This window comes from Echinops telfairi, unplaced genomic scaffold (genome assembly GCF_000313985.2).
Source record: "Echinops telfairi isolate 266 unplaced genomic scaffold, ASM31398v2 ScPeMD7_7473;HRSCAF=8511, whole genome shotgun sequence".
Classification (NCBI taxonomy): Eukaryota; Metazoa; Chordata; class Mammalia; order Afrosoricida; family Tenrecidae; genus Echinops; species Echinops telfairi.
Genome location: NW_022111377.1, coordinates 1337773 through 1360021, shown reverse-complemented (window position 1 = coordinate 1360021; position 22249 = coordinate 1337773). Strand labels below are relative to the sequence as shown.

Genomic DNA, 22249 nt, shown 5'->3' with positions numbered 1-22249 from the left:
AAAAGGAGTTAAAGAATCTGAGGCATTTTTGACAGCTAGGTTTATTAACCTCTGCTTACTATCAAAAAACCACAAGAGATCTAAAAGAATGTTTTAAAGATTCCATTTCTCAAACCTCAAGATGGTTTTCCCCATCCTTTAAGGAAGCTTCTTGATACACAGAACCTATTTTATATACTGCTATTTTATATATTGCTAGGTTTGGGGCCACAAAACACCTATCTTTGTTATCAGTGATTTAACTCAATCAAGTACCAATATTGCAAAGATCTGTGTTCCTCCATTGGTTTCCCAAATGTAATGCAGCGCGCTAAATCAAAGATGAAAAGTGACATGACGGTTAATTTGACAGCAGGGTATATCCAATATTCTGTCTAATGCCTGATATGTGGAATGTAGAACTACAAGGGGCCCTTGATGTTGTAGTGGGTTCTGAATTGGGCTGCTAACCAGGTCAGCAGTCTGGCCCTTTCTACCCCCATCTAGTCTCCGAAGTGCACGGAGGCAGCTCTGCTCCATCCCAAAGGGTTGCTATAAGTGCGAATAGAGTTGGTGACAGTGATGGTTTTTCTTCTGGCTTTTCCTAACAATCTAAATTCTGAAAATAATAGGAATAAAATGATCAAGTGAACCATTTCCCCAAACAATGAAGTAACTACTACTAGCATATAGAGCAGCAATGACAGTGACGTCAAGAGTTGAAAGACTGAAGGTGAAGGCGCTGCTCTCAGATAGATGTAGTGATTGATGACTGTACAATTCCCTTTGATATGACTGAATTATTGAACTACTCAATTGCATGATATGTAAATTATGTGCCAATGAAACTGTTAAGGAAAAAAAGAGTTGCAAGATTAAATAATAGACTAAATGAGTGGAAGTTTTGAGACTTTTATTTTTAAAAACCAGCATTTTTTTTTTCAAATGGCCAACAAGCAGATGATTAAAAATACCCGGTCATTAGCAGATAGACAGATGCAAATCAAAATCATAATGAGAAACACATCAACATTAGCATCAAAAGAACAGAAAACGCAAGTGTTGGTGAAGACAGGAGAGACTGGGACCTTCATGCATTGCTGGTGGGTGGGAACGTAAAATGATGCTGCCATTGAGGACAATTAGCAGCTCCTCAGAACACTGAACTATATCACATGACCCAGCAATCCCAATCCCAGGTAACACAGCCAGATGAGAAGGCAGAAACACAGACAGAAACCTGTACACAAATGTCCATCAACAGATGAATGGAAAAAACAAAATATTGTGTATAATGGTATACAATGGACTACTGTCTAAGGCAGCCAAAAAGAAAACCCAAGTCCTGATGCACGCGCCAACATGAGCCTTAAAAATATCACCTGTGACCTCACTGACATGACATAAACAAACACATTTTGCGCTTATTTACTATAACAGTAATTGCCAGGGAAAGTAGGGTGCAGAACAGGGAAAATCTTTTGTTAGTAGTGTGGGAAATATACTTGGAAAAGGAGAACAATATCATTGCACAACCTGAATAAGCTAACTGCTGTTAACAGAATGACACATGTACAAATTGTATTTTTGTGTGTATATTTTTTACCACAGTTTTAAAAAAAGTATTTCTCTTCCATTTTTAAAACTCTAATCAGAATTTTAAAAATTTACTCCTTTTAGATTTCTTAAGGCTGTTCTGGAATTAATACCTGGAGATAAATTAAAAGCAATATACCAACTCCTCACTTATCAGCATAGTTAGGTTCCAAAGACATTATTTGAAAATGTGTATCATAGGGAAACAGCTAACGACTACATTCTATCACCGCTGAATCGCACCATTACGCAACTGCCAAGACTGAACACCACAACCCAGTCGGGTTGGCACATAACCAGCATTACTCTGAACTTGCACTTCAGCACTCATTACTAGAGTCACTTCATGAATATGCAGCACGTTTTACTACTGTCATAAATGTCAGATAACAAGGTCTTCAATGAACAGTCGGTGTGATGGCTCTGAGTCATGTCCCTCACAGAGGCTTTCTATCACACTTGCTACACCTGCTGGGTAAAATCAAACTCTGCCTAGTGCTAAACCATGCTATGCCAACTTTTCCCATCTTAACCAGCTTTCAGTTTATTCTAAAGTATGTATTCCATTGGACTCCACAAGCTGCTTCTTGTAATACATGGAGGCACTTAAGAAAATACGACAAATGTGCAATGTCAGAGTGATGGAAATACTAATAGTAAAATGACAAGGAAACTGTCCTAAAGAATACTTTATAAAGCACAAAGATGACCTTGGAAGATAGTGATTTAATAATTGCCCAATTAATATGCTTCCAAAACCCAGACCAAGTAAAAAGACAACCACACCAAGTCTAAATTACAACACTTTATTGCAGCATCGGCAAAGGTCAGATTTCTGAAGCTGGTGAAGATCGGGCAGCATTTCCATGTGAAATGTTACAACTTTACAAATTTTGTTTCTCATTTAATTCTACATGCAGAAACTAAAACGTGGTAAAAGAAAAAAAAAGCAAAATAGCTAGAAAAAAAGATGTAATCAAGTTGTAGCATACAGATGTGCTTGTTAACTAAATTTACTATGCCTATCAGAAAGCAAACGAAAGACAACTACTCTATAAATTAACAGATTGTCAGAAACAGACTAAGAACCCTCGTTTCTATTTAGTGGGGAGGGGGGTGGGACAAAACAAAAAACAAAATAAAAGCTCTACTTGTTTCCATACTTTGTTTAGAGACAGAGGCTGTGTGCCCATGAAGGTCAAACAAAATATTCTGATCCACTTCTTCTTGTCCTTCGTTCATTTTCTGTGACATGCTGACTGGCACGTTTTGTTTTCAATGATACTTACAATGGGCTCAACCAGATCCCTGTTCTTAGGCTGGTATCAGACTTTTCTAAGCCATCTGAATGAATGCTCCTCGTATACCAATTGTCTTCACAGTTTCCTTTTACCCTGATAGGCAATTTTACATTACTGACTCTGATGGATAAAACGGATTTTTCTCCCTCATCCCTTGTTCCTCTTGAAACAGATTCCTAAAACAAAAACCTTCCTGGTAGAATAGCTGGTATTTGGATATCTTTCATCACTTTGTTGTCCTGCATGTAAGTCTGAACTAGAAGATTTTACTGCTTGCTCTATATTTTGCTACTGTAGTCCTGGAGCCCCCAAGTGTATCTTCTTCCAACATGGGATGTGCAATTCAGAGACACTGTAACTCAAGTCAAGTTTAAAACTCAGGTTCATTTCCCCCAAACCATTGCCATTACACCCTTTCCTTCTCCGGCGCACATCTCATTGACAGCTCTTCTAAGTGTGACTGCTCGGTAGGTACGGGAACCATCTCGTTTCTTGACTTCCATTCTCAAGAGAAGATTAACCCTCACGTGGTTTCCATTACAAAAGGCCTTTTACGCCACATCTGGACGCGTCGGCTTGTTCCGGTGTTGGCAGAGGCTGCTGTTTCTGCCTCATGGCCCCAGCCTGTCCCAGGTTTAGATTCGCAACTCTCTAGACCGACATGCTGAGATGTGTCCACTGCTCTCATTCAATTGCTGGAGGACTCCACTATCCACAACATCAGATACAGGACCTAATGAAATGACACGTGCTGCTGGATCAACGTCTCCTGGAGGCACAAACAGGCAAAAGTTAACTGCTGCAGGACAACCCCCTGGCAAGAAAATGCTCTTAAAATAGACCAACCACTGTCCAGTGACTTCTCCACACAAATGACTGCTCTTTTAAAAGCACAGCATGCCCTCCCTGGACCGGACAAGACAGGACCACAGCAGACAAGTACTACAAAAACAATCCTGACAGCAAAGAGAAAGGCAGACAGAGCCTCAGCAGACAAGCACTCCATGAACAATCCTGACAGCGAAGAGGAAGGGTGGCCCCTGGAGCTACGCTGAAACTTCTGGGACACCAAGGCTTCGGGGTTTCTTTCTTTGTCGGAGGGCAAGTTTCATTGGCAAGAAAGTCTCAAAGAACAAAATATAAACATAGAAAAGTACAAACAATTATATCTATGATTGAACAGAATAGGGAAAAAATGGTCAATAGCACAGGTATTCTTGGAAAGAAAGCTACAAGAAACCTCTCCTGAGGTCAAGGCAAAACAACTGTCTGAATTACAATACTTTAAATAAATGCAACCAATGAGAGAAAAAACATGATCTTTGATAATACAACATGATTCTATCATTAGTATAGTGTGTGGCCCTGGACTTACTTATAAGCAAGCAGTCATTCTGAGAGATGTAAAATTTTAAAAGACCAAAAAGTATTAATCATATGCTCTTCTAGGAGGGACTAATTTATAACGAATTACCACTCATTCAACCTTCTAATAAGGACACGAGATTTCGTGATAAAAAACACTAGGTTTCAAAGGGTCTGTTAGTGTCTCTCTTTGCAACTCAACGTGTGATGTGCAATGGTTCTCGCGTCATCCGGACACTTCGTAGAAATAAATCAGTGACTGCATTTTAATAAGTCTAAAATGATTAACATGTATAAAGTCTAAGGAGTACTAAGTTATCTAGCCAGATGAATTTACAGCAAAATGTAAATCTAATTTGAACTAACACTTACCAAAGATGTTAAATTTCATAGTATGGAAAACCAACTTGTTCTGCAGAATAGTTTACCTAGGTAATAGTTTGATGGGAACTCTGATTTTAACTCATTCTAACCAAACACTTAAAATTCATTATAGTTCATTAGACTATAATCACCCAATGAGAAGAGCTTTTTCAAGGATTCTATGATTAGAAAACCTTATTTCAAGGATCAATAATAAGAAAGTAGTTTTAAAAACTAGTTAATATTTGAAAGTGCATTAAAATCCACAGGGGAGCAGAATCAAACTGTATCAATAACCAACTTACAAATAAATTTCACTCAAACCTCTAGTACTGTCTCCTGATAGAGACCTGATGAATTCACTGCCCCAGAAGTAAACAAGGAAGTAAAAAGGAGCCAGACCACCAGGAACTTCCATTGCATCAGCCACGTTCTTTCAGAAGAACCACACTTAAAACCGCACTTGTCAAAGTGGCAGAGCCTGTGGTAGTCCAAAAGGCTCACACACCAGTGTTCCAAGCTGGACCGCTCTACAATTTTCACGCACACCTACGTCTTAGGGCACTGGCGCTTAAACCGCACGCAGTCGGTGAGTTCATCCGACACATGGAGCCCCAGGCGCACCGAGCAGAACGGGTCTATAGGGTTTGTGAGGACCTTTCCCGAGCAGATCGCTATGCCTATCTTCTGAGGCGCCTCAGGGTGGGCCTGAACTGCCAACCTTTTGGCTTTTAGTGCAATGCTTAACTACGAGTACCATTCAGGGGCTCCTATAAATTTGCTAGTGTCATTCTTAAAAATGATCAACAAACAAGGGCCTGCCCTCTCTGGTGATAATTTCAAAGAGAGATTTAAAGCATGAAGAGAGACTTGCTGAAGACTCACAACTCTCGCAAGACCGGGAAATCCAGAGGGAAGACCTAGGGAGCAGAATGCCAAGAGAGCAGAACTTGAAACACTTATTTAATGACTATATACAGATTTTCACAAGTCCCCTCTGTCCATTCAACAAACGTTTACTGAACGTCTACTATATGCCAAGCACAAAGAGCTATCAAGAAAGTAAAGTGGAAAACAAGGCTTAGTCTCTGCTCCTACAGAATCTTTAATCTTGTGGGGTTACAGACAAGCTAACAGGTAATTCAGCAGGAAGGGCAGTGAGTCACGGCAGCAATGTGTCAGACTTTAGACTAGTAAGGTGAGACCGGAAGGTGAGCAGGGTTATACGAGGGAAAAGAAGGGCTGACAAAGAACATGGCTAGAACTAAAAGGCCCCTCTGTTTGGAGATCGGAGAAAGAACAGCAAGCGATGACACCAGTAGGGCCTTGTTAACCCAGTCAGGTGTTTGGACTTCATCCTACCAGCCACGCGGAGCTACTGATGGGTTTCACTCAGAAAAGCACTCAAAATCAGTGATGAGATATGCATTTTGGAAAGGTCCCTGTAAGTATCGCTGATAGAACAAATCGGAAGGGGTTGAAATTAGAGATGACAGTCAATCACGAGGGTGATGGCTGTAATCCAAATGAGAGAGGACAGTAGAGTCTAATCTAGGGTCTGAGCAGCAGGAGTGGACTAAAATGGATACATGTCAGAGACATTTAGTGGTAGAATGGAGTGATTCTGGTAATGAATTAGCTACGGGAATTGAGGGAGAAAGGGGAGTAAAAACAAAACATCCTTTGCAAGTTTGGGCAACTAGTAGGCAATGTTTCCACTGAATCAGCTAGACAAGTGCAGAGGAGAAAAAGGTTTGGGAGCTAGGGAACACACAAGGTTTACATTTCTAAAACTTCTAGGTCATTATCAAGAAGGCAGCTAGACAGTGAGGTCTGGGCTGGAGATGCAGATAGCAATGGAGCCATGGGAGAAATACATGATGGTAGTGAGAGTCTACAACTGACCCTGAGGAACACTAATATGATTAGGTAAAACAAAGTGCAAAAGAGGTAAGCAGTCAAAAGTAGGAGAGGGAAGAGGAAAAGCAAGAAGGTAACAGTGCCACAGATAATGGAAACCATTTGAAATCCTCTTCAATAATAAAAAGAAAAGTCCACAATGGTAAGTGCTGCGGAGATAGAGCCGACAAAGACTACTGCACAAAGCAATGGGGAGGCAGCTGGGGACTCTGGGCAAGGCAGTTTCAGTGAAATAGCAGCAGGGGCTGATTACCCAAACATTTACCAATCAGGAAGATACCCTACTCATAATATCTAAATTCAAAAGGGATTTAGTATTAATAAAAATAATAGTATTCAGAGATGTTCAGCTGCAGTACGGAAGAAACAATGGCAAACATCATGAGAAAAACATTGTAATAGTTTTGATCTCTGGTGACAAGGCTAAAAGAAACAGGTACTGTGTCAAGAACGCCATGAGACATATTTGAAGGCACTCTTAAGAAAGTGCAAAAGCAGGGGACTAACATTTTCCATTGCCTGTTAACCCTGTTTCTATATTCTGGTAGCAATAAAAACAGGTTTTATAAAAGGACTTTAAAGAGACTTAGATAATTAAAAATAACCTAATATAATTTATTATGCCTTGCACAATAACTACAATCAAGAGATGTTAAAGAACAGATTGATGTGAGAATTGCATTTTTTTAAACTGCAATGTGATTCGTTAGCTAAGAGCAAAAAGCTCAAAGAAGACATTCTTGGGAACACACAAGTATATTCAGTGAGTAAAATGATACAGTAACATGTCCACTTCCCCTAAATCAGTCTCAGCAATTAATTCTGTCACTCATACTCTCTTCTATGCAGTCCCCACATCCAACAACGAAGTAACATCTTGAGGCTGTTGGATAATCTGAGTCTATACACAAACACTCAGTGAAATCTGAGGAGCAGAAGCCAAAGGCGATTGTAATTGTAACCCTACCACAAGATAAAGTCAATTAAATCGATAGTATGAATCTTCAACTCGGGTCCCAACAAACATAAAATAATTGTGTTCCTTGAAAAAATGAGGAATGAGGATAGCAAGGAACATTTTAACTGTGAAATTCATTACTGAATTTAGTAATTTCACATTAAACAATTCAAAATTAAGTTTAAGAACTGGCATGGATCCCATGGGGGGAAGTCTAGAATTTAAAACACAAGCAAACAAAACACAAAATAAACTTTATCTGCACCTGAAAGTCTACCACAGCGTTTATTGAGTTTTGCAAAGAAAAAGATAAATATTAACCCAAGAAATCCTAATAAAACCTGTAACCTCTCAAAATAATCTATAACTAGTCTTCTCTATAAATTCAAAAGAGAATTAAGTCAGCTGAGAAGTAAATAAAACCCAGAATCTATATGGCTGAAACCAATGTCTTTTTAAATAAACCAGCCAGTTTTTCTCTGGCCCAAGTATTTTCAATTCATAGTCTTTTCTATTTTGCTACTGGTTAGGCCTGGTCTATATGCTTCAGTCAATGCAGAATTCTCTAAATGCCTCAAACGGAAGCCAAGAGAAACAACAGCGAAGGGAGAGCTAGATGAAGATCGGCATCTTACCTCCCACCAGTCTTAAAGATTAGATCTGCATTAGGTGCTCCCTTTGGATGTTGGTAGCGAGGCCTTCGCTCGCGATTGGTGTTTGCTGGAGCTGGGCGCTGTGCTAGGGACTGCAGCATTTCTGTAATTAGGAACAAAAAGAAGGGGGGTGGTGGTGATTGAATACTTCTAGATGTATTCTTCTATGAAGCAAATAAGGCACCGGGGAGATCACATTTATTAGCTCCATCAACAGATTGAATGAAAAACAAACATACAAAAAACACCCGAAATTTTAAAGTACTCAGAGAGCATGTCAAGAGATGAGATTCTTTTATTGCCTTATGTTCACCTTTACTGGCAATTTGGTGACTCTGTATGTGGCTCAGGAAGCAGTAAGAACAGCCTAAGAGGCACAATAACTAATAGCGGCGCACTTGAGGTTTGGTAATATTGGTTCAAACCTCAGCTCTGCCATTATTAGCGATGAGATTTCTGGTTCACTTTCCTTACATGTGAAATGGAAATAAAAGATTCCATTAATTAATAATAGAATATACTATACAGAGTTGGTACATGAGACAAAATAATGTTTGACCCATAGTAACTATTTGAGTATTCCCTAAATATTCCCTAAATACTCAAATGGCCATCAAGTCAATTCCAACTCATAGTGACTTCTTGACAGAGGAGAACTGCCTCTTGTGGGTTTCTGACACTGTAACTCTTTATGGAAGTAGAAAGCATCATCTTTATCTTACAGAGTGGCTGGTGATTTCAAACTGCTAACCTCGGTTAGTAGCCCAACATGTAACCCAGGGTTCTAATGAACGCTAAATACTATTATTAAGCAATCTGAAAAACTGATCTGTGCATTTTCTTGCATGAACAAAAGCATGCTGGCTCAGTAGAGTGCTACATAAATAACCATGCCCAAGGGCTGGCTCTGAGGAGGCCTCAGACTCTAAACGTTAGGTGGCAACCAACCCAAGACTGTGTGCGTAAAACAAAAATCCTAATTTGAGTATGCAGCCAAATCTAAAGAAATGTTGGGTCTGAGACCAGGAGAGAAGCCTGGCACAGTGGTTAATAAACGTGGGGGCCAAGCAGTTCACCCCCACCAGCTGCACTTCAGTGGAAGATGGGTTTCGGTACAGACTGATCGCCCCGGTGCCTCTGTGGCAGTCCTACTCTGTCCTCTTGGGTGAGTCAGAATCAACCTGACAGTGCGATCTTGTGTGGGGAAACCAGTATGTATCTCCAAATACACAACTGAAGCAAGAAGTACTTGTTGAATTAATTTACTCAAAATTGGCAGGTTCATGATACAATAAAAAGTGATTATTTCTTTCCTACGTCTAAACATGGCGAATAATATGAAGTCTAACTGAATTATGGTGTTAGCAGTTAAGAAAAAAAACAAAACCCACTGCTGTTAAGTTCAAACTGTTGACCTGTGGTTACCAGCCCAATGTATAACCCCTACACCACCAGGGGTCCTTGGAGTTAGCATTAGATCAATATTATTACAATTACTATTATTATTTTAATAAATGAGAGTAAAATTATATAATGGGATTAAAAACCACTTCTCAGGTTAAATATGAACAAAACATGACATAAAAAAGAGAGGATAACAACTTTGACACTGTGTTTTTAAAACTCAGAAAGTTCCACTTTGCATCCCCTTACGGAAAGGTCACAAGGAAGAGACGAGCCATTCAGGGTGCAGTATAGCACCGATGAAACATACAACTTTCCTCTAGTTCTGTAATGCTTCCTCCCCCCACTATCATGACCCCAATTCTACCTTAGAGAATGTACATGGGTACAGATAAGAGCTGGAAAGACAGGGAATCCAAGACAGATAAACCCCTCAGGACCAATAATGAGAGTAGTGATACCAGGGAAAGAACAAAAAAGCAAGTGAAGGGAGACATCGGTCAGTATAAGACATGAAAAAATAATAATTTAGAAATTATCTAGGGTTCATGAGGGAGGGAAGGTGGGAAAGAGAGGGGAGGGAAATGAGTAGATACCAAGGGCTCAAGTAGAAACAAAATGTTTTGAAAATAAAGATGGCAACATATGTACAAATGTGCTTGATACAATGGATGTATATATGGATTGTGATGAGCTGTATAAGCCCCCAATAAAATGATTTAAAATGTAAAAAGTTCCATTTTGTCCTATAAATTCATTTTATACCTTGATAATCTTCTTGTTCTTGCCGTTCATTGATATCTAGTGTGAGCTTTTTCATTCTCATCCTTTCTTCTTGTTCTGCCTGTTGCTGGTTCCAATGATTTGCAGCAAGTTGAGAAGACATGGGTACATTAAGGATCTTAAACTAAGAGGAAAAAAAAGAAATCACAAATAACTTGAGAAAATGAGGGGTTGGGTGGTAGGCTTCAAATAAAGAGCAAGTAGAACAAATTGAATTTGTAAAGGACAATCTATTTGGAAGAACAAATCTAACAACCCAACCCCAAACCAACCCACCGCCATCAATTCAATTCTGATTCAGAAAAGCAAACTCCAACTTCACTGCCATCAACCCTACAGGACAGGGCAGAACTGCCCTTGTGAGTTTCCAAGACTGTAGCTCTTTATAGGAATAGAAACCCCCGTCTTTTTCCTGAGATGCTAGCAATTCACCACATAACCACTCTATTACCAGGGCTCCTGAGTCTAATTTATTGCCACTTTCTAGAGGATTCCCAAGACTATACATTTTTACAGAAGCAGAGAGCTTCATCTTTCTCCTGTGGAGCGGCTTATGGTTTTGAACTGCCATCCATTTGGTTAGCAGCCCAACACCTATCCCACAGCAGCATCAGGACGGAACCATCCTTTATCCTGTACATGATATCCTTTATTAGAACAATACCGAAAGACTTTCATACTGAAATCTCCATCCTTTTCATTTCTTTCCTCTGGAACCCCTTCTTCCCCACCTGAACTATATGTGGAACAAATCTAAGTCCATCTTCCAAATTCATAGCCCTTCACATTGCTGAAGGCAGCTGTGATACTGGACAAAGAAAGACAAGCTCAGCAACTTCAGCAGCAGGGAATGGAGGCAGCCGTGCGCAGAGCAGAACTGCCCCATGGGGCTCGCGAGGCTTTAGGAAGCAGAGCACCGGGCCTGTCGACCAAGGTGCTCCTGGGTGAGTTCTAGTCATTCATCTTTCGGCTAGTAGTCAAGTGTCACATAGTGACTCCAAATTGTAAACTACGTAACTAAGGTAAAAGTGGACGTTTTATAATGTAAATTTTCCGTGTTGTGTGGTAACTTGTCCATGTCACATAAGAGGTCTTTATTCATCTGGATACCTAACATGGAAAGGAAAGACTTGGAAGCTGTCCTCGGGAATCCAGAAATTTCTCTGCTTACTCTGTACCCACCGATTACTTGCACTCAAACTACTGGTAAAGCTTAACACTGAATGAGTATTCTAATTCACAGGAGTCTGATTCTCTGCCATTATCTCAAAGAGAGACTGTCCTTTCAGGCTTCAATACTAAATGTCAGCATCCCAATACTAAATACACCAAGCCACAATAGTTAAGTGTGAGTGGGCAATAGTAAGTGTGAGTGTGAAACTATCTACAAACTAAAGTAACCATATCTCCTATTTACCACTGATAATTAAATCTCACTTATATTATAGCAAAAATAAAAAAACACCTAAGGTATTCCACTTAGCGATAACAGCCTAGTAGCCCAATGAACTTATCAACTTTTAGTGATCAGTACAGTACTGACTTTTTTTTCTTCCTTTTTGATTGATTGAGTGAGTGAGGGAGGGAGTGAGAGAGTCAGTGAATGAGAGTGAGTGAGTAAGTGAGTGAGTGAGTGAGTGAGAGAGTGAGTGAGTGTGAGAGAGTGAGTCAGTACTGACTTCTTAAACTCTCTTTAAGAAGAAACTCTCTTTCAGGATCAAGACGATCCTGAAAAACAAACAAACCCACTTTTTCGAGGTATGAATGACAAATAATAAATCGTACTTATTTAAAATATGTAATTTGATGATCTTGACAGGTCTATACACTTAAGAAATCCTGACCACAATCAAAATAAACACATCCGTCAGGCAAGCAGTAATATGTCTTGTCACTACTGATTAGTGTGTAGTTTCTAAAAAATTATATAAATTGAACAACGTATACTCTCCTTTACCAGTGTATTTTAGTTAGCATTAGGATTTTAAATGAATCCCTGTTGTTGTATAGACTGGTGATGTGTTTCTCTTACTGAAGGGTACGCAGTACTGTATTATATAGCTACACCCTAATTTGTTACTACACTTACTTGTTGATGTCATTGGGTTGTTAGCTTTTGGTTCTTTTTTAGAAAATCATTTTATTGGGGGAGCTTTTGGTTCTTAAAAATACAATGAATTGTAAAGCCCAGGAAAAATCTTTATGCAGGTATGTTTTCTTTTCTTTCCTTTTATATGAAAAATGCTAGAAGCAGAATAGCTGGTATCTGTCTTACTTTTTAAGAAACTGTCCAACTGTTTTCCAAAGTGGTGACACCATTTTATATTCCCACCATTGTACATCCCTATTAGTAATGTGTGAGAATTCTTTATATTCTTGACAACATACAGTATGGTTAATATTTTAAATTTTAGTCATTCTAATGCATACCTGCCAGAAAAAATGAAGCCACAAATTAATTTAAAAGATTCATCTCCTTAACAGAATGAGATTTATAACAAATAACCAGAAAATTAAAATCCTAATTACTTCACTATATGCCCTTATGCCCAATTATCTGGATAGGACTTAACCGGTTTTTATTTCCACTAACAAACCATCAGAAACAAAGCTTTTAATAAAGATAATTATTTATGCCTATAATAATCTTGTTATTGCTTTTTAAAATTTTAGGAAAACACCACAAAAAAAGTAGATAAGAAAGTCAACTCAAATGATTTTTTTGGCCAGACTTTATAGATGTCTCTAGTATCTGAAAGTCTCATAATTAATTTAATTTTCCTAAACAATAGTGTTGTGATAAAATGGAAAGCAATATATAATAAAATTCTTTATTGTAAGCATTATTCAAGTGGGAAGCATTTTATTGCACCTGTTTTTCCAAATCCAGGTGCTGTGAACTACTGATAGAAAGCAAGGAAACAATTCAGCTTTTGAGGAAAAAAAAAAAAATACAACTATCAGAATGGTTTCCAGAATGAGGATTTGAAACAAGGCTACTTTCCAATCTTCCCTTAGTTGAATAATAGTAAAATGTGGTTGGCAGCTGTTTAATAAGTACAGATATGCTAAATAAAATTTAATTTACATAATTGATAAAATATTAATGTAATAGTCCTTTCATATTTCTAATTTAACCCATGCTTTTAAGTATTTATAAGCAAGCAGGCTTGGGGGAAAGTACTATAGGGGGTAGAAAAGATGTAGTCTTAAAAGCATTTTTCCTACTGATGCTTATTAAAGCATTTTTAAGAGCATGCAATGTGCCTAGATCTAAACATTAGTCCCATACTTACAAACCATAACCCTGTAGGAGTATTTAATTATGTGTCCGAAGTTTTCTCATATCTAAATTGGGGACAATAAAAGAACCCAATGTGTAAAAAGCAAAGTTGTCACTCTGACAACTAACTGTCTTCTATGCATATGAAAGTTGGACAACAACAACAACAAAAAAAGAACTGATATGTGATGCTGACACAGAATATAAGACATACTCTGTCTGCCAGAAAAGTGAACACACTTCCACTAGAAGAAATATAATCAGAGTGCTTCTTAAAAGCAAGGATGGCAACATTTCACCTCACTGACTGGAAATGTCACAGGAAAGACCAATTGCTAAAAAGGATGTCATGTTTAGTAAAACAGTCATGCATTCCACAGTAGCTGCCACCCCATGGAGAGTGCTGCAATGGCTGGATGATTTGGCGGGGTGGGGGTGCTGCAAAAGCAGAGACCTACATCGTGGATTATGGACTTCATATAGAGTAACATCCGGTTTGTTATATATACAAGGGGGTAGCATGGAAAAGTCCACTTTCTTTTCATCCGATTTCCATGAGCCACGCATGCTTACCATGAGCCAGAGCTGACTCAATAGCCAAGGAACCTTTATAGGGTTGTTGATAAACTTACTTGAAAAAAAATAACTGGAATTACTTTATTATCTGAAAACTTCTATACAGATAGGTATCTGGGGTAAGGCTGATTATTTTTTTGGTGAAACACATATTATCTATTGGGCTCTGATAATAGCTACAATTTAAACCATTCCCTGTTCCTGGTGTCAAGTAAGATGCTTTATCTGAGATCGCAGGGGTAAAGAAAGATGAAAGTCTGAGTTTCTAAATATAAATGACGCACCCAAACATTACAATCTTACTTTATCAGTTGGCTGGTTTACCTGACAATAGCTTTACTACCTGTTTTAAAACTTTTATAAGTATATTCAAATACAAAGAGGAGTGACATATTACGTAATTATCATACTAATGAAATAGTACAAACAATATAAAGAAAATGTCATAATAAACTACTACAATATATGAAAAGATTGGCTTTCTTTTCATATTCAAGTTTAGAATTTCTTCATTTAAGTGTTGGAAAGAAAGCAAGTAGAAATAAAAGAGGCACAAAAATACATTTATGACTTCTGAGACACATTTTACCAAAGGTAACGGTCCCAAGTATTATGTGCTTAAAAGAGACAGCAATAAACCCAGAGCACGCAAGACAAGCAATGTTACCCTGGTCAGCTTCTAAGACAGCATCAGAGAAGTACTGCCTTATATTAGTTCTGATGGCAAAAAGGTTAAAGTCACTGGAATTAGATCTCCTGAAACAGGCTAACAGCAACAAAGGTTAAATTAGGTTGTTCTTTACTGTTACTCTTTAACCTTTCCTGGGGTGTGGGGGCTTCAAAAGTTCATTAAAAGTCTCATTATCTTTCTATTCCATTTTTCCACAAACTTTTTGATGTCCCCTCAAAAATAAACACCCAAGTTGTGAAAGATAATTATTAGTTACCGCAGACAAAACATACATAAAAACTAATCATGAATCCTCAAAAATATTAACTGCAAAACAGGATGTTCAAAAGTCTTAAACTATATGTACTGTCCAGTTGTTGAAAATCATAAAGCTCTATTTAAAAAGTATGCAATAAGACTATAACATTAATTATGTTTGTACATGATCACTAGATTATTTTGTTATTTCAATTTGTAAAAGTTTAAATCTAGAAGGAAAAAAAATTAACCGATTGATTTTTTAATCTTTCCAACTACTCCCTTTACTGGTAAGATTTCCTTTTCCTAACGACTACAGGAGAAAGCTATTTATGAGCAAAGACTTAGTGTACAAAGAGATCTTTCATTTCAGAAATTTTTTCCCCATTTGAGAATTAAGTAGTCTTATAAGGCAACACATTTCTAGAAAAACTGTTACACCGTAAGGGCCAACACCCAAAATCCAAACAGGGAAAAAAAAAAATCAGAACAAAACACACTTTCTTTTTCAGACCACAAACTACCAGTGTTTCTTCAAATGATGTTCCTAACATTAAAAATCTTCTAAAATTCCAAATATAGTTTATGAGTTTAGTTTACTTTGTGAGCCATGAACTCTCTCATTTCATATCTACTAATACTTTAAACATTCAAAAGAAAGTATTCCTTTAAAAATTAAACTAATTGAGCATTTTAATAAGGATTTCACCTCTTTATTTGTGTAAATCTGTATAAAATATATAAAACTTTGTGTAAACTCCTCTAAGACACAGAGAATGTCATTTATTAACTTTGAGCAAAAATCTGTCTTCTAAAACATAAACATATAAATAGTTTAATTATTAGCCAATGCAATTTAGAATTGGGAACTTCTTAACTGAATTGTTTTTTCAAATCACAAAAACTTTGCTACTGTAGGTTTTATTTACTTTCTTTTCAATGCCTAAGCGTCCTTTAAGTATTAACTGAGTGTACAAGATAACCCATATAAGACCAGAGCTACTAACTGCCTGGAAAAGGATCACAGTAGAAGGGTTTGGAAAGATTGGGAGAAAAATGTGGAACGAAGCTCGAAATCCTGAGAGACCAGGCTTACTAACAGGGCAGAGAGTGGCAGAAGCCCGACTCCAGAACTGAACTCACCCCATTAGAAAACGCAACCCTTTAAGGTCAATAAGGGCAGCATTTCCCAGAGGACAAACGACCTAAGTTTATAAAAGACTGGGATTGGAGAGGAAGTGGGATAAGTAATGGTACACTGAGTGGATTGCAATGAAGGCGATGAAAGGAAGTTTGTATTGTGTTGAATGTCAACTGATGATTTGCTCTCACCTTTATGAGGTAAGAGCAATAAAAAGTTTTGTTAAAAAGAACTATGCTAAAGGCAATCTAGTACTGTGCAGGAATCGGAACCGAGACCTAGCTCAAGTTGTTTATGCACACTCCTTTATAAAGAAAAATAAGTTATATCGTTACTGTGTATGTGCACATACATGCCTTAAAATGTCGGCGCTTACTTGCCTTTGAAAACTTCTTTAGTAAGGCACACAGGAAAAGCCAAGAAGACTTTAAAAGGATAAGAGAGTGTAGGAGACCTTAAATGTGATGACTGAAATAGCTAAGCTCAGATAACTAAATAGTCTCTAGAAAAGGGAAGCAAAATCTCAAGGTCTGGGGAATCCTGCTCACAGTGGAAAACTGTTCCTGGTGCTCCACAGAGGGCAGTTTTGACAAAGATCTCAGTCCAACAACAAGTTTGGGGTCAAACCAAAAACAGACTTATGATTCACAGACACGGAGAAAGGATAAGGAAGGGGAAAATGACAAGAGGTCAGCCCTGGCATGAAAGCAGAGAGGGGTGAAAATGTCATCAAAGGAGAATAACCCAGATACTGGGAAAGAGGAAAAACCTGATGAATGGGAGAGGAATTTTAAGGCAACGTCTGAAAAAGTTACAGCAATGCCCAAAGTTCATTTAAAGTAGAAATAGAGATATTATGATGATCTCATTTGGAGGTACAAAGGAAATAAATAGCTCACTAAAGGCCACATACACGCTCTGCTTGCCTCCCTGCAAGACATTCCTGTTGGTAAGCCACACTGGTGGAGCCAGAGCCCTGGAGCTGGAGGAGCCACATGGAGACCCACACCAGTTCTGAGATGCTTCCACTGCCACTGGACCTACAAGACTTTCTACCCACTTGCCTGTGATCTTCCTGCATTCGGCATTACTGCAAAGCTGTGTGAGTCTAAAGAGGAATTTACAGACTAGTACTGGGCATATGGGCTAATATTGGACTTATGGACTTGATCTGGACTGGGCTGGGATGTTTTAATATACAATTGCTTTTTATATAAAGCTCTTTCTTACACACATGAGTGTCTATTTGTTCTCTTGTCTAACTGGACTAATACAAAGGATTCTATATTCTTGTCTTTTCATATTGTATTCCATAATTCTAACTGGCATACACATAGTTGGTAACTCAGGATTCCTTTGCATCATTAGCAAAACAGTTATGTACTATACAGCTTTGATCTCTTTTATAAGCAAAAACAAAGATGAATACTTTAGGCAGATGTATATTAAAAAACAGCAGAGTCTCTCCCATTACCTCTTCTTATCACAATAATTTTCTATCCTTATTTCTTGCTTTATTTTCTTTTATAGTATTTTTCCCCAACCTGTATTATGTATTCATTGATAACATGTTCAGTGTTTGTTTCTATGAGTTGGGCTTTATTTTCTTCATAGCACCTATCACAATATTTGCCTTTTGTTTGTCTCTCTCACTAGATTGTAAGTAAGCTCTACAAGGACAGGAATTTTATCCTATCAGCATGATGTTCAACCTAATACTTGTTGAATACATGTCTACATTCCTGAAAAACCCTGCCATCAGTTGACGATGACTCATGGTGACTCTGTGTAGGCTTTCTGGGACTGTAAATGTTTATAGGTAATGACACTCTTATTTTTCATCCAGAGTGGGTGGTGAATTTGAACTACCAACTTTGAAGTTAGCCAACCAATACTTAACCCAACCCACTAAGCCACCAGAGTTCCTACCAGCATCCACAAGTGAGGAAAAGTAGGGGAGCGGGGCATAAGGAGCACAGAGAAGAAGGACTGGGGTGTTAAAATACAGTGATTTTAAGAGAAATCTTGGTATGTGAGCATTTTCTCAAGATGTATCTGATGTCACCCTCCTTTCATCTTGAGTTAAGTACCCTTCATTTGGAAAATCCATGTATTTATATATTCTTACATACACACAAGCATCATCTACATCTCCTGCAAGCAGTTACGTGCTCAACTACTTGATGAAAGGCTGGGGGCCTGAACCCACCAGAAGTGCCTTTGAAGACAGGCCTCACAAGGCTGAGGGGTAAGCAGTCTTGGGTCACCAGGACTCAGAATAGATTCTAGGGCAAAAACCAAAAATGTATCTATATGTACATATGAATGAAAAGGTTTAAATGTCCTTTCCATTAAAAAAAATTCTACTTTGTGGCAGTCAGATCTATAGAACCTTAGGGATGCAAATAATTAAACTTGAGAAAAACCTGGCCATCTACTTCTGAAAGGATTTCACTCTATTTGGCAATTCTTCTGTCACAGTGGATCACTTTTCCTCAAAATCAACTCATTGGCACGTAATAGTAACAGCTATCTAAATAAAAAAATACATTTCCACCAAACTGAAACTGAACACTTTAAAAAGTCTCCAATGTTACTCCTTGTACAACAAAAGATAACCTGAAGCTACAAAAACAGTTACAGGTACCCTGGTGAGATAGTGGGTTATGCATTAGGCTGCTAACCACAAGGTCAGTAGCTTAGCACCTACCAGGTACTCAGATGAGCCTTTCTACTGTAAATTTACAGTCTCAGAGACCCACTGGGGCAGTTCTACTCTGTCCTGTACGGTTGCTCTGAGTTTGGTTTGGTATGAAATAGTTACCACTTACACTTGATCACAATCATTTGTGACCCTTCAGCTGACAGTTTCTTACCTGCTGTTTATTTCCTTTTCTTGTTAGCATGACAAATGGCATCGTGTCTGCAGACTCTGCTTCGCCTTCCCCACCACCAAGTGGTGGCCCTTTCCTCAGTTGGCTTTTGAGATGCAAAGGAATAGCAACATCCAGCTGGTGTACTTTAACAGATTCGCCACTTCGTTGCTTAAAGACAGAAATTTAAAATTATATAAATGCTCTAAGATGCATGTATATAAAAACGTCAAGCAATTCATTCAGTGTTGTTTCTTAAAATACAATAATCATGACAATCAAAGTAATCTTTATGAGACAGATGAAACCAGAGTTACTTCTCTGCCACAATTAGAATCAACTTGCCGACAGTGAGTTGATTTAAAACCAATGTGATTTGGGTCCTGTTTATATGTAAGCCAAGCCCCTCCCAAATACCCAATACTTCGGGTCTATTAAATTTCAGACCACCAACCCATCAAGGGCGTTTTCACTAGCCTACATTATCCTTTTTCATACTCAAAATTACACTGTAGGTCTTCCTTCAAAGTTATCCTAATGTAACATAATTGCCTGTTTACTGGCTGAATTCTCCACAAGACTAATAGGTCACCATTCAATTCCCTATTCCCAATGTTCTCATGCAGTGCTTCAAACACAGCAGGTCTCTGCAAATATTTGAGAATGGATGAAACCTATTATGTTCAGATCATTTCTGGTTGAACTTATTATAACATTTACTTAAAAAAAAACAAAAAACATTTACTTAACCAATTAATTAAATAAACCTTCCTCAAGACTTACTTTTAGGCTTGGATACAGTAATAATAAAAGATTTAGTGTATACTTAGTCAAAGAGCCCACAAACTTGTTAAGATATATACAGGTACATATATACTTATGAGGGGGTTTCAAAGTTAGTAGGAAAATGGAATTAATAGTTTTTCCAAATATTTTGAAGCTCCCTCATGTATGTGTTTATAAGAAGACACTTGCAAATCAAGCAAAAATGGTAAAAAAAGTCATGATTTTACTGTTTTTCTTTCATAAATTTTAATGTCTTAGAATTTACTTAACATCTTTCCAAGTGTGTTAAGGTTTTTATAGAGTTTTTACTTAAAATTTTCAAGGATTGAGTTAGATGACCCTAGTTTTTAAAGTATCTTTAGTTTCCTGATTACAAAATTAATATTTTATCTTCATAAAAACTTAAATACAAAAATTACAAATTGTGTACAATTATCTCTCCAGTTATCTTCCTGTGCTCCACCCGTGAATGCAACCACTATATTACACTAACACAAACACAGGCAACCACTCTTCTTGTTGTTCTATACTGAACATACATGCTCTCTGTTAAAATCTTTTATCTTGGGCACCTTTCTATGTGAGTATGAGGGGGTTTCAAAAAGTTTATGGAAAAATTCCATTACCTTTTAGTTCTATTTTTCCATGAACTTTTTGAAGCTCTCCCAGAACTGATCTAATTATATGAATATACCAAACCCACTGCTATTGAGTCAAATCCAACTACTGACACTATATAAGGCTTCCAATACAGTGTTGCTTTATCGGAGAAAACTGCCTCATCTTTCTCCCAAGCAGCAACTGGTGGTTTAGAACTGCCAATCTTGCATGTAGTAGCTCAACACTTAACCACAGCACCCACGGACTCCTATTATATATGGATATAGTCTTATTTATTCAACAAATTCCCTATTGATTGGCATCTATGTCTCATTGTCTCTAGTAAAAAATGATGACACATTGTTGTTTATTTAACACACTTGAGAGGCTTACTAAGGGTAAATTTTTAGATCAAATGGAAAGCCCAGACATCATCTCACTGGCAACTGTCTCTTTCTAATCTTAGTATTTTCTGGTCTAAGTCAAAAAGATTCATCTTAATTTGTCTACAGTTGATTACTAGTGAGCCGATTTCGTCTATTTTATCTTTCATTAAAAAAAACACACAAATTAGGTGGGTCATTCATCTTTGCTCACTGGTTTGTTGTTCTATCACCGGGTAGCCTGTAATTTTTTCTTTTTGCAGATGTTATAACGAGCAAATTTATGTTTTTATCCCAGAAACCTTCTGATCTCTACACATTTCCATTTCAACACCTCACAGGAGGCTCAACTTAACATGGCCGAAGCCGAGTTCTTACTTGCCCTTCATGCTTTTTCACAGAAATTGAGTGGTCTCTGCAAGAAAGCCCACTCTCATCTACAGACTCCCTCCACATTCCCATATGTAACCAAGCATCAAAGAAACCCAGTTCATTCTACCGCCTAGAATTGTCAACTCCAGACTTCTTTCCATGTGCCCTGCCACTATCCTGGATTTACTACCTAAATTACTTTAATAGCCTCCCCACCACTTCCACAGTGGAGTATGTCAGTCCTTTCCTAACAGGCCCCCAAAGGTGACCCGTTACAAGTGTCCACTCTCATGCAGCACTACCTCTCGCACACTAAGTTCTACTAGTCTTGACCTTCTTTTAAGTTTTCCAAACAAAAGCTAGTTATTTTCTGCCACAGGGCCTTTGTGCACATTGCTCCCACATTACCTAGATGGATTTTTCACCTGGATGCATTCTCTTACTTGTCTCTCTAAAATTCACGATCTTAAGAAATGTCTACGCCCTGACCATCCTATCAATGAATAGATATGTAGAAAATAGATATACTTGTAAAATATGACTTTAATATTCTATGATATATATTGAGAAGATTCTCTGGAATAGATTAATATTTAATACCTGAAGATTTTCTAGCATCATTTTATCCAGAGCTTGAATGAAGTCCTCATCTTCTACACAAGGAACATGCTTAAGTCCCCCACCTTTAATCATTACCTCCTTAATAAAATAAAACAGCAACAGATCAGAATTTTAATTGTAACATATGATATGGCAGAGCTTTCTTGCATATACATATATAGCTTGTTCAAAGCATATATAGCTTGTTCAAAGCAATTTAAAGAACACATAACATTATTAAATAATAAAAGAATTAGTAAAGAAAAAGTATTTACTTAGAAAAGCACACTGAGTGCATAAGTAAGTGTGGTGAAGAAGGCTGATGGTGCCCGGCTATCGAGACCTATAGCGTCTGGGGACTTAAAGTCTTGAAAGTAAACAAGCG

General features: G+C 37.8%; 1 protein-coding gene across 1 annotated transcript in view; it reads right to left on the bottom strand.

The window, feature by feature from the left end:
- Positions 1 to 2365: 2365 nt before the first annotated feature.
- UPF2 (UPF2 regulator of nonsense mediated mRNA decay) overlaps positions 2366 to 22249 on the bottom strand; it is a 102072-nt gene continuing 82188 nt past the window's right edge. The window contains exons 16-20 of the mRNA XM_004712631.3: positions 21865 to 21963; positions 19127 to 19294; positions 10305 to 10446; positions 8118 to 8238; positions 2366 to 3645 (exon numbers count right to left, since the gene is read on the bottom strand). Of these exons, the coding sequence (XP_004712688.2) occupies positions 3636 to 3645; positions 8118 to 8238; positions 10305 to 10446; positions 19127 to 19294; positions 21865 to 21963 (540 nt within the window). The 3' untranslated portion in view covers positions 2366 to 3635. The remainder of the gene's footprint in view (positions 3646 to 8117; positions 8239 to 10304; positions 10447 to 19126; positions 19295 to 21864; positions 21964 to 22249) is intronic.